This window comes from Siphateles boraxobius, unplaced genomic scaffold (assembly GCF_051911475.1).
Source record: "Siphateles boraxobius isolate OS27281-9 unplaced genomic scaffold, OSU_SipBor_1 7, whole genome shotgun sequence".
Classification (NCBI taxonomy): Eukaryota; Metazoa; Chordata; class Actinopteri; order Cypriniformes; family Leuciscidae; genus Siphateles; species Siphateles boraxobius.
Genome location: NW_027509197.1, coordinates 34,520,839 through 34,537,270, shown reverse-complemented (window position 1 = coordinate 34,537,270; position 16,432 = coordinate 34,520,839). Strand labels below are relative to the sequence as shown.

Below are 16,432 nucleotides of genomic sequence, written 5' to 3'. Positions count from 1 at the left end.
TCGCACTCACCAGCTTATGTAAGCCAGAGACACTCACCAGCTCATGTAAGCGATTGACTCTGGCTTTAAAGGATTAGTTCACTTTTAAAAAAACTTTTGCTGATAATTTACTCACCCCCATGTCATCCAAGATGTCCATGTCTTTCTTTCTTCAGTCGAAAAGAAAAGGTTTTTAATGAAAACATTCTAGGATTTTTCTCCATATAATGGACTTCATGGGGTACCAAACGGTCCAAGGTCCAAATGACATTTTCAGTGCAGCTTCAAATGGCTTCAAACGACACCAAACGATGCATAAGGGTCTTATCTTTCGAAACGATCGGTCATTTCAAAAATAAATAAAAAACTTTAAATTGTATAAGCACAAATGCTCGCCTTGCTCTGTTCTGTTATGCACGTTCATGACTCTCCTGTTCGAACTCGTTCATCAAAATTAACAAATCTTTTTTCAAGTAATTTCGTTCGTCAAAAAGACCATTTTGGTCTTTTTGAAATGACCGATCGTTTCGCAAAATAAGACCCTTATGCATCGTCTGGTGTCGTTTGAAGCCATCTGAAGCTGCACTGAAACGGTCATTTGGACCTTGGACCGTTTGGTACCCAATGAAGTCCATTATATGGAGAAAAATCCTAGAATGTTTCATCAAAAACCTTAATTTCTTTTCGACTGAAGAAAGAAAGACATGGACATCTTGGATGACATGGGGGTGAGTAAATTATCAGCAAAAGTTTTTTAAAAAGTGAACTATATAGACCTGCCCACCTTCAGCTGACTTTTGCACATGCAAAAGCATAAGATTCTAAAAACTGTCCTCACTGTTAACCAGTAAAATGCATTGGCTCACTACAGAGTATTAAAGGAATGTAAAAGCGAACACCTGCAGTGGCACCGACAGCTTAAATAACATAGAAACAGGATCTCTCCTTTAGAGCCATGAACTTCAATGTCTTCAATCTACACAACGACCTTAAGTAACAACTAAGTGCACCAGCTCCCTTTGTGTGTATTAGCAATGTCAAAAAGGCCACCATGTTGATTCTCGCTTGGTGCACGGTGATGTAGTCGAATGCACTTCTTGGTTAAAATCTTTAAAACTTAAAAATTCCTATGGAGAACTAGAATGGGAAAACACTGCTAAGGCTGCTAAAAAAAGGGGGCGAAAAACATGTTGGTCTTTCACTCAGTGTTAGAGATCTGGTGCTGAATGAGTGTATAAAACCGCCGCTCTTGGCAAGCAATGAATTTCTGCCCAAAATCCTGTCGTTTCCTGCTCCTAACATCTAAAGCTGATAGAGAAATATGCACTGTCAGAGGTAGAAAGCTTTTGGATATCAAATAAGCGTATCGGCAGAAAATCTAAATAAGAAAGAGTCCGCTTCGCTACAGATCCGTAATAAATGACGGGTCCCTCCATTGTCAGTGGCTCTAAAGACAAGCTGCGGAGTGACGGGACAATAGAGGGTTACATTTCCTCTGGGTTAACAACTCTTCCCAGAATCTTCTATTCACAGCACTGCTGAATAAAGAAGAACGGGACTCAGACATAGGAGGAACGCTGTGTATTTCTTCAGTCCTGATCTTCTTGGATCACATTCAAGTGTAAAGCCCAACGAGATAGGGAATGCTACATTTGGAAAATATTCGATTATTCAGCACATCATATAGCGATACTGTTTTTTTTTATGTTACCTTATGTTAAACCAATGATCATTTATTAATAAAAAAATTTTTTATTATCTATAACATGCTTTACATTTTTATGCAGTTACCTTTTTTAGCTAATTTTGCAGTGGCACAAAAATGAGGGATGAAAAAAAAAGACACTTAAGGGAATAGTTCACCCAAAAATAAAAAAATTGTGTCATCATTTACTCACTGTCATGACGTTTTATGATGTATTCTTCTGTGGAACACAAAAGAAAAAAAATTAGGAGAAAAAAAACAAAAAAAACAGTCAGTACAATGAAAGTTAATGGAGTTCCATGTAGTTTGGACCCCAATGTTCTTCATTTGTTCTTTCATAAAATGTGAGTAAATGAAGATTCATGTTTGGGTGAAGCATCCCTTTAAACAAGAATTAGAAGCAACATCAAAAAGCAGCAGAAATTTTAAATCATTTTGGAATAGGACATGCTTGAAAGGTAGAAGGTGTAACGCCCAATACACAATGCAAGCAACCAACAGAACAAAATAAGAATATTTTCCGGTATGTGTCTGATATGTTTAAATTAATTTGAATATTTGTTCATCTAACAAATTAAAGATTAACCACAATGTTATTTTGTTGACTAAAATTTTACACCATTTGTGTAAGATGAAAATGTACTGCAATAATGAAAAATTACTAAACAGAAAGTGAAAAAAGTGTAAAAAAGAAAAAAAATATTTGATCCGAACAGACTGAAGTTTCAATGTAAAAATTGTGCCCATGTCTAAACACTACTTTAAACATCTCTGCTGGGATCGTTTAGCGTGATGGGCATATAGAGGGACGGGACGGCACATGAACCGTTGACTGAATGACACAGTAGTTAAGGGGGGTGTGCAGGGCTCTGTGCTGGAATGGAGGGATTGGGGTTCAGTTATGAGCACTCACTCATGTTCTCCTCCTCATCAACATCCATGGTGGTGAAACGCCTCGACTGACCCTGCGCTTGCTGAGCCACAGCTACACCTGACAGAAAGACAGAGGAAGAGAGATCAGCATTAGTGCTGTCTGCTAAATACATATAATCACAGGTACTTCTGCTCAATCTTGGGGTTAGTGACTTGGACAAACCCCCAATAATAAGCATTCACCGTGATAATAAGCAAAGAGCTACAGACATGAGTGGCGCATGCAATTATGCTGAACAAGTGATTGAATTCATCATTTTCACCTGGTGGATGGAAAATAGTCCATAGACGCGCACACGCACACACACTTTGGGGATGGTACAATTTTGAAATACTTTTGAAAGGCTCTTATTCTCACAAAGGATGCAGTTATTTGATACAAAATACAGTAAAATATTGTGATATATTACAATTTAAAATAAAGTTTTCTATTAGAATATATTTTAAAATGTAATTTATTCCTGTGATGCAAAGCAGAAGTTTCAGCATCATTACTCCAATCGTCAGTGTCACATGACCCTTCAGAAATCATTCTAATAAGATTATTTTGAATTTTGAATTTATGATGTCTTACTGCTCAGCTTTATTATTAGAAGTTATTACTATAAAGCTCCCACATTCTATGACTTTTCCAGTGATTAAGATTCAGATTAAGAGTAAGATTCAGATTCAAAATCAAATTCAGACAGAATCCCAAATGATTGAGAATTAAAGCAGAAGAACCATTCATGCTGATTTGTGAACCAGCTCGACTGATTCAAATGAAAAGAATCGACTCAAAATGAACAATTCGCTCGCAGACTATGGCCTTGATAGAAAGCTTGACTCCATACAGGAGCAAAAGCTATAGAAATACAGAAACAGACTTTTTTTAAGACCAAGGAAACACCATTGTAAAATTCCCTGACACTACCAGGTTTTCAATAACTGTGGAAGTTACAAATTAAAGAAAACAAACACACTTCCCTCCAATCATTAATCTCACAATAATAGTGCACTTAAAAATTGCACTTTACCAAAATAACTGGTGCTGCAAGTATCAGAGAAAGTATAAGCCGTCAAATAATGTCATCATGCAACCCGTGCGGCTTTATTTAGATGACTGGAGTGGAGCAGTAAGAACAAGAGGGGGAAAAAAGAGGAAAGAGGAGAGTAGAGAATAGGATAGAAGAGGAATGAAACACCATTGACTGTGAGGTTAAGCCTACAGTAAGTGTATAAATATTCAGCAGGAGAAACTAATCTTTGAGAGAAAGGGCCGTGCTTGACAGGCCGTACTAGCAGGAGCAGTCTATTGTGACTTTAATATCCATTCGATTAGACCTCATCTTCAGCTGCCTCAGAGGAAAAATACAGTTATTGACATCAACAGGCTTTTAGTCCCCGCTTGAGCTCAGGTGAAAAACACAACACAAACACACAAGAGCAAAACTCTACATTTCATTAAAACATTCCTCATAATAGAGCTGAGATGCAGGGCTGTGTTGACTTGAGGCTATAGTGAGGACGCTTTTATACGCCGATGTGACTGAGACGACACCAAGAGCTTCTGGATTAACTGAAAGAAAAGATGCTGTCAAAGAAATAATGGCAGTATTCCTGCTTTCTCCTTCTTCAAATAGAAACTTGGCATATTTTTAAAGGCATAGTTCAAAGGAAAATTTAATTTCAGTCATTATTTACTCACGGCAACACAAAAAGGTAAATGTGCAGGTAAGACATCTGAACAACAGTACAAAACTGTTGATCAAATTCATCACCCTCTGTAAGTTTTATCACAAATAAGGATGCCTGAAATAATGAAAAGGGAAAATCCATTAAAAATACAGTGTTGGAGTGTCAGAGCCGATAGCCTTGTTGGCAGTACTCTGACATGTAGTCCGGGCTCATGAACCTTCCCGATCCCGTCCCCCTCTCTCTCACACTTTGCTTGCTGTCAGTCCTCTACTATCCTATTTTAATAAAGGTAAAAATAAAAAAATAAACCAAAAATAAATCTTTAAAAAAATCTAGTTCATTTAAACGCACACGCCAAGTTCTTATAATAGTATTATTTGTATTCAATTTCATGTGGATTTGAAGACTTTTTTAAAAATATTTATTTAAAAGGTATACACTAAGTAATTTATTTCTTCAAAATGAACAATTCAGTCAATACATCATCAATCCTTCTTCCAAAACATGTTTTTGTCTTACCCTGATTCACTATAATAGTAAGCCTACGACACTCGTCCGTGCGTACAGATAAAGTAACCTGAGCAACTTTTCTCCATTTTTCTCTGAGGTATAAAGCACACTAAATCTCCAAACTTCGGGGAATCGCCTGTTTTTAAAAAAAAACTCTGAAAAGAGGACAGTTTGCTGGCATAAAAAGAATGCGGCAGAGTTCGTAATAAAACAGATAAATTGCCATATGTAGCTCTCTAACAGAGTTCTTTGTAAAGCATTATCTATTGTGAAGGCCCACGACACTACAAAACGGCTTCATGCTAATTATACCACTCTGACTTTAATTTGGCTGCCAAAATTATATTTTCAAACAAAAAATCTTCACTGCTCAGTGGAAGAAATAACAAAAGTATAATTCTAAACTGATTCTTATTACAATCTCAGGTCAGATATGCCATCTAGACAGTTTGAGCCCATAAGAAATACTAATTTAAAAGTTGAAATCATTGTCTGCAATAACTTGATATATCTTGACCATAAAAATAAAATGAATAAAAACAGTATGATGTCATTGAGCAAGATTTCCGCCCGCCAATACTAAAGGACACACAATGCTGTACGTGTGACAGCCCAATGAAAGCCATTACAAAGCACATAAAGAAGCCAATCACAGCTCTCTGCTTTCGCTCTGGCACATTCTTCATGGGCGACACTTTCTTAAGCTAAACTAAATGGCCTAATTAATCTGGTCTAATGGTGGGTGACATCAAATATGCTACCACAATTACTACCCTATTAAAGATTAATATTCCATAAGAAAATTGAAAAGAGTCAGGGAAGTGGTGTTGTGAGAGTATTTGTCTGAGCGGAGCTGAAATTTCAGCAGGCGTCAAACGGCTCCTTGATTTTCATCTCTGCTCTTTTCTCCTCTTGCTGGTCTGCTAATGGTCTACGGTGTAATGAGCGGCTCGGAGACTTGAGCTCGTTTTGTGTCTGTCGCTTTTGATTTAGCTTCCTCTGCTGTTCTCATTTTGCTCATGAATCCATAAACAGCAATGAGATCAGCTTCAATCTACAAGTGGTAGACACAAAATCACAGGCGAGCGGTGACGGCGTTTCAGGAGGACGCTGAATGTGTCATTTGCAGCCGTGGAGCACAGGAGACTGGAGGATGATCATTACACCAGGGCAAGAAGGTCATTGTCTTAACTTCACTTCACATATATACTGGAAGCGATTGATGTGACTGCTAACAGACCAAAAAAAAAACTTCTTTTGAAATAAAACAATAGAAATAACATTAAAATGATTTTTTTTGCTTTAAATTATTAATAAATTATAATGTAATATATTTGTGTGTGATATAATATAATTATTGCAATAAATAAAAATACTGTCTATTTATCAGCCTTCATTTCTGTTCGGATGCTACATGTGTTGGACCAGAGCCACAGAATCAAGAGTAACCACTAAAAAGGAGTTGACACTGGGACTCAAGCCATGTCACATTTGACTGGTTTCTCTGGTCTCTGAGAGCAGCGAGAGGAGATTACAGGATTTCCTGTTTGCACAGCTGTGTCAGATCTCTCCATCTCTGAGTATACAGTCCAGCTACAGTTTAACTGACAGATGGACACACATCACTTCACTAGTGTTACTAGTTAAACACACAAACAGAGACCAACATCTGCTCTTTCAGAGGATCCCAAAGCCAGCTTGGAGGTTAAAACTTCCAGCATGCATTTCTCAGAGTGCATCACATCAGTGCACTGTGAGAACAGACTCTCCTGCATTAATAGAGAAAGAGCAATCCAATAGGAAACCAAAAATAATACATCTCTGCTCATCTGGGCTGATGTAAAAGTGCAGGACTGTGAAATGCAGTTTTCTGGGAGATGTGCATGCACTCGCTGATTTGTTTTTTCATTCATCTTGCGTGACTGTGTGGAGGAGATGTTTAACCATCTCAGCATCTGGAATTTCACCCAAAACTTAAAATTCTGTCTTTATTTTATCTATCATCATGTCATTTTAAAACCTGCATGCTATTATTTTTCAGTGGAAAATTTCAGAATTCAACTATTTCTGACATAGAGCAAAAAAAAACAAACAATTATATATACAACTTGTATTAAGTCCAACAGAAGTCTTTTCACACAATAGGGAAGTGGTTTGCATATTCATAAATGGTTTTTATTCATAAAAGCATATTTTGATGTTTGACAGTACTGCCAAAAAAAAGTTTAAAGTGGATTTTTACCATATTCTCTGCTTAAACTCTACATGCAAATATACTTCTACACATTGCCACGATGCCTAAATGCAGTATGAATGCTGTAACTGTCAATATGAGCACCAAAACAAATTTTTACCGCACAGGCCTAAGGAGAAGGTGGTATTTTCTGACTTGCACATGGCTCCAATGGAAATAAAGAGATGATTTTCTCTGAGGTTATGTTTAAGCGGCATGTTTGGCATTGAAAGTGACAGAAGCATTCCCCGCTCTCAGTTCTTATCTTTCAAAGATGTGATTTAGAGCAGAATGATGTGTGTTTCAGAATAAAAGCATGTTTGATGAGCCATGGGCGGAGAGAAGAAAAAGGGGGCGATTCACCCTGAGAGTCTTTAGTGCCATCACACAGCTCTCATTCAAATGAAGACTGATCTGCAACAGTTCAAATCTCTGTGCGAGAGGCTTACATCGGACGCAGACATCGATCCACAGTCAACATTACAGCTGAAGAAGAGCCAGATAACACTGAGGGTGAGGGCATTCACTGTGATCTGCCACTTCAGAGCCCACTATGTAATTTCAACAAAGTGGCCTGTGGCTGGTATTGACGTACAGATGAGGGGTGACACACCCGGGGCACTTTGCTCGTACACCTGAGAACGTTCTATCACATCTTTAACTTTAACTGCGGCTGTCATGAGTCATGCTGTTAGAGAAAAGCACATATAAAAAGAGAGATGGTCCCACATTCCACATTAAATCACACCCATTTCCACTAAACTGATACAAGGTACAAGGTGTTTTTCAGACGTGAAAAAGTCTTTCAAGGTAAAAAGAAGTCTTGTGGGTCTGCTCTGAAAGGCAGAGCTTTTTTATATTAAGAATGATTATTAATAAAAAAGTAAATATTAAATTAATATTATAAACTAAATACTTATCAATTAGAGCAATTCATATATAATATGTTAATATTGATTATTATATAAGGTAATTGTTTTATTTATAAACTACATTCTATATATACACATTTATTATAATTTATTAATAATATTATATGCATCTAATATATAAAACAAATATTATATATGTATATAAAATGATATATAAAATTAATATTATTATTATTAATTTAATATTTACCTTTTAATACTTATATTTCTTTTTATATATTAGATACATATTTAATATAAATGATCATAAATGTATATATAGAATGTAGTTTATAAATAAAACAATTACCTTATATAATAATAATAATAATAATAATGATGATAATACAATATAGTGAACTTAAATTCAACTCAATTTTTCAACTCTAAATCTTACCACTAAAATGGAATAAAAAAATAAAAAAAAAAGTTATGAACTACATTAATTGTGTGTCAATTAATGGATAACTTTTGTATGGATGGACTACTACTGTATGGATTACTATTTTTTATTTTGGAGCATATCAGTACAAATCATCATCCACATTTGCTCTGTGGAAAACATCCAAAAAAACTTGGACATTCTACCTAACATGCAAATTTTTGTTGAACAAAAGAATACTGCATTGTACTTAATATTCATAAATAGGTACCTCTAAATCTTAACCACATTAGCTATTCTTCAGCATGCACTACAACCGCACGTTTTCTACACATATGGCCCTCTGTCAGCTTGAGCCAAACACCAGCCCTCAGGACAAATAAATTCAGCTCTCCAAATAAATTTAATAATACTGCCGCTGATATGAGTTCCTGCTCTCCACCCGCCTGAACGCCAATTACAGTGCTCTAATAGAGTGCCGGGGGGCAGGGTGGCCAAGAGCCCAACATGTGTCAGAGGCTGATGGACCGCACTCCTGCAACGAGACCAGGGACTTCAGCACCGTGGACAGGGCTGCAGAACCACAGACAAATGATCTCACTTCCTGTAGAAGACACACACGCCTCTGAGATGAGCAGAAGTGCAGAATGTAGTACATAACATTTGCTTACTAATAATAACCATAGGAAGTTTGTTCTAAAACATTAAATCTTTCCACTATACAAATATCCTGATTGAGATTTTAGACCGATAGACAAAAAACACTATCTGTGTCCAAAACATGACAAATGCTGCCTTTCTACGTTGTATATGACATCATAAAGTTCAATACTTGCATAATACCTGATCCATCTGGTCTACATATAAAGGGAGCATACATTAATGCAGCAGACATTATGAAACTCATAACTACATGTCCATTTATTCCTTCCTTGTCACCTTATGATTCCATTTCTACTGCAAAGTAAGCACGATGGTCATTAAATGACTTGGCTAAGCTAAAGCTCATACTTGAAAATTAAAAAAAAAAAAATAACGTAAAAATAATAATAAAAAGGGTAATATTAAATTAATATTAAATTAAATTAACACACTGTAGTGGATACTAGAAAATGAATTTAATATTATAAGATAAAATTCACATTATGTTTGCATTTCTATTGAGCAGCAAGCACATTAAATATATCGTCTAAAGCGACATTATGGTGGCGCTAGACATGACATTATCGTGCCTTGGAAGCTGAAACTAGTTTCCTTCATCCAAAAATGTCAAACTCACTGACTGGTTTCAGACAAAGAAGGGTTATGAATATTCTTCATCTTTGGAATTCTGCTGTTCCAGCAACGTCAAGGTTTTCCGAGTGATGTGTGGGGTTTCTGAGAAGGCTGATTCTTGGAGCTTGGGCTGAGGGCAGAAACTCTTTTACTGTGTTAGTGGATTCAATAACTGACAGATGGCTGTTCATCACGCTGCACTTGAGTTAAAAGAATGGCTGGCAAGGAGAACGAGTGTGCAGGATGAAATTTTTATATGATAGTTTTATGTGAGATTGCTTTCTGTGGGAGAAATGTGAAAAGCCGGAGTAAGTGAGGGCAAAGATCATCATCTTCAAACTCTCAATGTGTTCACAAATGTATGGAAATACCTGCAGAAATTCTAGCAGATTAAGCATAAAACCTCTTCTTTTACAAATAATCTGTCTCAAAAAAAAAAAAAGCAGTATAATCAAAATTATAATCACTATTTTTACAATTTTATTTTTTAAAATTAAAGTTATTTGAAAAGGTTACACACATATACGTGTGTTTGTGGCTTGCAAAAGTATCAAAACCCCTTAAAAATGTGTGTGTGAAAAATGTGGGAATTGCATGATTCACTGAGTGTGATTCAAACCACTCAAGTTACAAAAATATATTTTTGCCTGAATGGTATAAAAAAAAAACATTGGTGTTCATTAGAGCTGCACAATTCTGGATAAATTGAGAATCAGTTTTTTTAATTTTATCTATAAATAGAGATCATGATTCTCCCACGATTCTGAATAGACAACTAAAAAATGCAATTTACTCGAGGTTCCAACAACATTTTAATTGCAGTCCAATTTAAAAAATATAATTTGAATAAAATATTTAATGACTCGCTCATAAAAACTTTGCTCGTTTCAGTACTGGATGTATCAGCTTTTTTTAAACAAATCTCTTGAATGAATGATTCAATGACAAATACATCTTTTAACAGTCACTTGTCGCCACCTACTGGTGTAACGATGTAATTGACAATCCTTATTTGAAGCGTCAAGTTACTTTCAAAAGGTGATTCACTCTCTTTACGCTGCCATAGACATCAGTGTTTATATCCGAACAATAAACTTTTATCCCAGTACTTCTGTAATAATCGGAATTATTTATGGCACAGAAATAATGATACCGTGTTGTCGAAAAGACTGTTTGTGAAGCTGTTATATAGATGACAACGGCTCTCTCTGGTTCGGCGGCCGCGCCAACGCAGATTTGAATGTTCGCTGTAATCGTACTTGTCAAAGGTTTAATAGTCACAGACGATTCGTTGTCATTTAGGAATAATACTATAATAAACGATAAATTCTAATTAATCATTCAGCTCAAGTGTTCACAGTCACACTATAGATGTGTATTGTAATAAACTAATGGTACTTCACTTCATGATCACAGATGAAATGGCATACGGACTCTCAAAGCTTTAGTCGCAGTCTGGAGTCTCTCAGTATAAACAGTAAAGCAAAAGCACATTTCCACCGCCTACAGCACACACTTTTATACATTACACCCGCACACCCTGCATGTGCGCTCGGGTATAAATCACCCACATGTGTAGCTATGAAAGTCCAGGCCAATAAATGGCTGCTCTCCCAGAGTCCATCATTCCAAGGTCGAGTGACCGCCACAATGGGGACCGATGACAGCCCACCTTCTCCATCAATCCACCTCACAGATGCTTCTGGATCCTTTCCCTTCTCAGATCCCCCTTCATTTGTGACCTCCGCTCCATTTAGGCTGAGAAATACAGCCGATGCCGCTGAATGCTGGCTCAGACAGTGCTGAGCTAAGGATTTATGCTCCATTGCTTTAGTAGCTTCCGAAACAACAAAACTTACAAGGAGACTCTTTCACTTTTACACACAGGCAGAAATGTACTTAAAAAAAAAAAAAAAAAAAAATTCAAATGTATTATCCACACTTCAGAAAACCTTGACACGTCTACGCTAGTAAGTTCGAATCTTAATGTTTCAAGCAAGAAAACCAAATTAATAATACGAAAATTTCTACATAAATGTGATGCAATAAAAAGCAATTCGTGCTATAGAGGTTTTCAGGCAGATTGTTTCAAAGGTGCGGCTTTCGACAGGGACAGCAGCATGGATGAACTTCTGGGAAAAACAGAACAGCTCAATGCCACAGTGTTAACAGGATTATAACGGACAACACAGGGAAAACAGAGATCTGGGAGCACAGACTAAACACTACACGCTATTGGTCCAGGAATTAGTATGCAGCATAGGAAACAAGCACTGGTGCAAAATCAGTTTGCAAACAGTTCCCGACATCAAACTCCAATAACTTCACAGCAAAACAGAGTAAACTCAGTTTGTTTGGACACAGCCTTTTGACACGTATACATTTAATAGTTGGGGTCGGTAAGATTTTGTAAAGTTTTTGAAAGAAGTCTTATGCACGACAATGCTGTATTTATTTGATCAAAAGTACAGTAAAACAGTACAATATGATTATAATTTTAAATAACTATTTTCTATTTGATATTTATATGTTAAAATGTAATTTATTGCTGTGATGTTTTCCAGCAGCCACTCTTGAGTGTTCTATCAGTGTTGACAGACTTGTGCTGCTTAATATGTTTGTGGAAACCATGATGTTTTTTTTTTTTTTTTAGGATCCTTTGATGAATGGAAATTGAAAGGGGGGGGGGGGGGGGGGAGAGCATTTATTTGAAATCCAAGTATTTCCTGATAGTTTTGATCACATGTAATGAGCCCTTGCTGAATAAAACATTAATTTCTTTTAAAACAGTAAAGTAATCTTGCTGACCCCAATGTATTGTACAATAGTGTACAGTACATGCAAAAAATCTGACTGGTAAGGACTAAAGTCTTTACATGAGTTTTTAAAAGAATTTAAACTATTAAAGTGCATCTAAACGCATTAACTGGGTAAAAAAAGGGCAGCTGCAAATGTGGATTTTTAGTCACAAGAGTCACAGTCATTAAAACCCATTAAAATAATTAAGAGGAAACTTCAGCTTCTGAACATTTCTTTAAACAAGGAAGGACGATTTAGAGGACTCCGGAGGCCTTGAGTTTGTATTTTGCTAATTGCATCCAATGGCCTTGATACTGTACAACCTTGTCTTGCTAACAATAAATGCAGTTGGACAAACAAGAATAGAAAATACTTATGCCAAGGTCCCTTTGCTGAGCATTTCTTTCTTTCATGCTGCAATGAAATCTGAACATACAAACCCAAATATGACACAGTCAAGGCTTGGGATTGAAAAATATATATATATTTCCATCTCCCAAAGGAAATACAAATGCATCCAAGGCAAAAGCTTTTGGTAAGTTTAGGTTTTGATTGTTTTGGTGTTTTCAATCTGATGCTTTTAAGAACAAACAAAGAGTCTATGCACTTTACAGGTGGCGTTAAATAGTATATGTATAATGCAAGAAAGATGCTATCAAAAAAAAAAATCATTATGAAAATAACTAAAAGAGCGAAAACCATGTGTGTAAATGCAAACATGATGCAAAAAGTCTACAAAAACAAAAATAGGGTAAGACAATTTTGTATATGGTTAGACACAAATAGAGGGACAACCTATCACTCACATGAGACTGATCTATAGCAAATCACAACCATCCAATCAATTCCCCACGGACAAAATCAGGTCCCACCCTAAATGTTTTCTTGTTCGAGAAGCTGTTTTTACTCAGATATACATCACAATAGGGAAGAAAAGATTATCGCAACTTCCGTTTCATGACGACTTTCATCCCAAAACATCCCTAAACAGAATGTTTGAGAACTATTAATAAAATACCACCTCGTAAGCACAGTAACCACAGATGTTTGTTTTTTTATATATCTACTGGCAGTAACTAGGTAATTGCATTTTTAAACATGAAAACATGATCCAAAAGCCAGTCTGTGAGGTGTCACTCATTGCCAACATCTACCGCAGGTCAAAGGGCCTTGTAGAGGAAAAGTTATCATGAGTGAGTAAAAGACAAAAAGAGAGAGGGAGAGTGGACATAGATGGATGGGCTGTGCAAATGGAGAGGGATATGAGACGTGCAAAAGTTCAGCACTGAGTCTAAACCATCATAAAGCCCCTGTATGGCCTAACATAGATGGATCACCCCACAGTCTCAAACAGCCAGGAAGAAATAAGAGCCCCTTTCAAGAATAGAGGTGCATCTACTTCCATTACAGACCAGGATCAGTTTTGAAGAAAAAGTCAATATATTCTCTCTCTCTCATGGCATTCATCACTTTTGTTGTCTGGAAAAGGTGGAAAAGGCAAATGTAAAGTAACTACATAAATTGCAAAGCTGATCAACTAGTAATAACATAGAAGTAGAGAAGTTAACTGTGTGCCAAGCTAACTATTAAAAGCCATAAACAACAATAAATTACACTTCACAAAATTCTCGTCAATGCAACTGGGGACACGTGACATTTCCAACTTGCTCGCTTTGGTCCCTGAAATCGAACAAGTGTTGAAACCAACTTTCAAGAAGAATAAAAACTTTTGAAATGACAAAAATGTTATAACATTTATCTTTATATAGACATGACATTTATATGTGTGCTAGGGGTGTAACAGTTCTCTGTAAACTGCTTTTATTTTAATCGAACTGTACCATTCTTAAACTGACAATTTCATACAAAAAATTGTCTCAACATGCCCATCTTGGTGAGTATCCTAGCAAACATTGTAGGTTATGTCTTAAGTTTAATTAAACCGTCAAGAAAGACAATGAATGTGTATCAGTATATGGGATCCGTGTATTGTCTTAAAGTGACAACAGCCTAATATTCCTGCTGTCTGTGTTTTTAATGTTAATCAAACAACAAATGACACGCACATCACTTACTGCTCTGGACTCAGTTTCTGTAACATTAATAATGATTAATCTTTATTTAATTTATACAGTTCAGATTATATGCAAATGTGTTGTTTTACATTTGATTAATTTATTCAATTTCTGTACCTGAAAACTACTGTTAGAAACCTAAATAACCTGAAAAACACTGTTTATTTTATTTGTATCTTTGCTCCATTTTCTTTATTTGTGCTGTTGCTTGTATGATTATTTGTTCTTATTTTCTTTATTTTTATTTGGCCGCAGTCCTTTCCCCCCTGAACATAGCACATACCGAACCGAAAAATTGTCCCTAAAAAGTGAGAAAAACTGAAACATGAGTAATTTTAATATTTTCAGTAGAATATTTTTCAATTTTCTATAATTAGGGCTGACATATGACCTGGAAATGTCTTCAGATTTCGCAAATTTCTCCAAATTTACTGTTTTGGCAAAACAAAATTAACTCTATACATGGAGGGGAAAAAATTATGCCTCCCTATGGTTTTTGCAGGTGTGCCCCTACCAAAAAAAACAGTTTTTCCCCAAACGTGGCTCCAGAGTCTCTCCTCACCCGGTTCTGCACCCACATAACGATGGTTAATGGACTACACGTGCGGCAGACGCTGGCCAGCCGAGCACCTAATGGAGAGGGGTCCCTGCAGACGGGGCAGGCTGTCGCTCCCCCTGATTAGAACTGATGGGACGGGCATGTTAGGAAGACGAGCGTGGCCACCTCAGAACGGTCCGGCGAGTGGCCGACCCCCCCGAATGACTGCCGCCATGGCAACCAGGCACTGCTGAGAACATCCAGCTCTATTATTGAATTTCAGCACTTTAATGACCAATAACAGATTTGAATTAAAGCTGCCAACAGTCATTTTTACCTCGCCGCAAATTACAGGGTTTTTAGACCGCAGACACATTTAGGAGTTCCTGAACAAAAGCCTGCCACGAGACACTTTGATAAAGTGGCTTTTAATATCTGGGGCTTAATAAATGACAACGCTGTCAAAACGGAAACAGCAGCAGCCAGACATGTTACATGCATGTACAAGACCTCACGCTAGAAGACCACCAGAAGAGACTACGGCCAGCACAAGACCCTATAAAACCCACAGACTCTATTAAAGCTCATGGCGACATACGTTATGTGCCTATGGGCTTCTGCGCAAAACTCACTATGATCAAATATGGTCAAATAGTTGCTTAGGACTTCTGAGTGCTTTCTAATAATAATACTAATAATCTTTATTTTATATAGTGCCTTTAAATGTAGCATCTAAAAGCACTTTACATAAAAATAATGAAATTAAAAGATACACATAACAGTCCAGGCAGTAAAAACTAAACAAGCAAAAAATAAAAAGCCAATATAATAACAAATCAATCACACGAATCACATAAAATCTACCCTAATCTCAGAGGGCATGGAATTCCACAATTTAGGAGCCAAGGAAGAGAAAGCCCGATCACCCATAGTTTTTGGCCGTGTTGTTTGGACAGTTAAAAGACCAGCTTCAGAAGAGCGTGTAGGAGTGTAGGGGGTTAAAAGCTCACACAAATATTGAGGGGCCAAACCATTCAAGGCCTTATAAGTGAGCATGAGAATTTTAAATTCAATACGAAAACTATTTCTTCTTTCTAGACTCTAGAGCATTGATTCTCTCCCATGGGACCCACATTTTCCCATGGTCATTAACCCACAAATCAAATTTTCAGGAAACACATAAATTGAAAGAATATCACTAACACAGTATAAGATAAGGCTATTAAAAAGCAGTCCCAAACTAGTTTTTGAAAATACAATAAAGTTAGTAAGTTGGTATGAGCCACCACAGACAAAAAATACAGAAAATAAATGTGAAAAAGTGGTATTTTGGGTTAAGGAAACTACAGTTACCATGCTTAATACAAAATACTGACATGAAAAATGAAAGTCTCGCATCAGTAAAACATTTAGAA

The 16,432-nt window shown here is 36.5% G+C and overlaps 1 protein-coding gene across 7 annotated transcripts in view; it reads right to left on the bottom strand.

Moving 5' to 3' along the window:
- Nucleotides 1–16,432, bottom strand: part of adarb1b (adenosine deaminase RNA specific B1b) — a 173,398-nt gene that overhangs the window by 31,042 nt on the left and 125,924 nt on the right. For 4 of the 7 annotated variants that reach the window (XM_077215671.1, XM_077215669.1, XM_077215672.1 and 1 more), the window contains 2 exons: nt 2,598–2,675; nt 1,878–1,904 (listed from right to left, as the gene is read on the bottom strand). In XM_077215671.1, the coding sequence (XP_077071786.1) occupies nt 1,878–1,883 (6 nt within the window). In that variant the 5' untranslated portion in view covers nt 1,884–1,904; nt 2,598–2,675. The remainder of the gene's footprint in view (nt 1–1,877; nt 1,905–2,597; nt 2,676–16,432) is intronic. The other 3 variants (XM_077215673.1, XM_077215675.1, XM_077215674.1) reach the window with 1 other exon arrangement.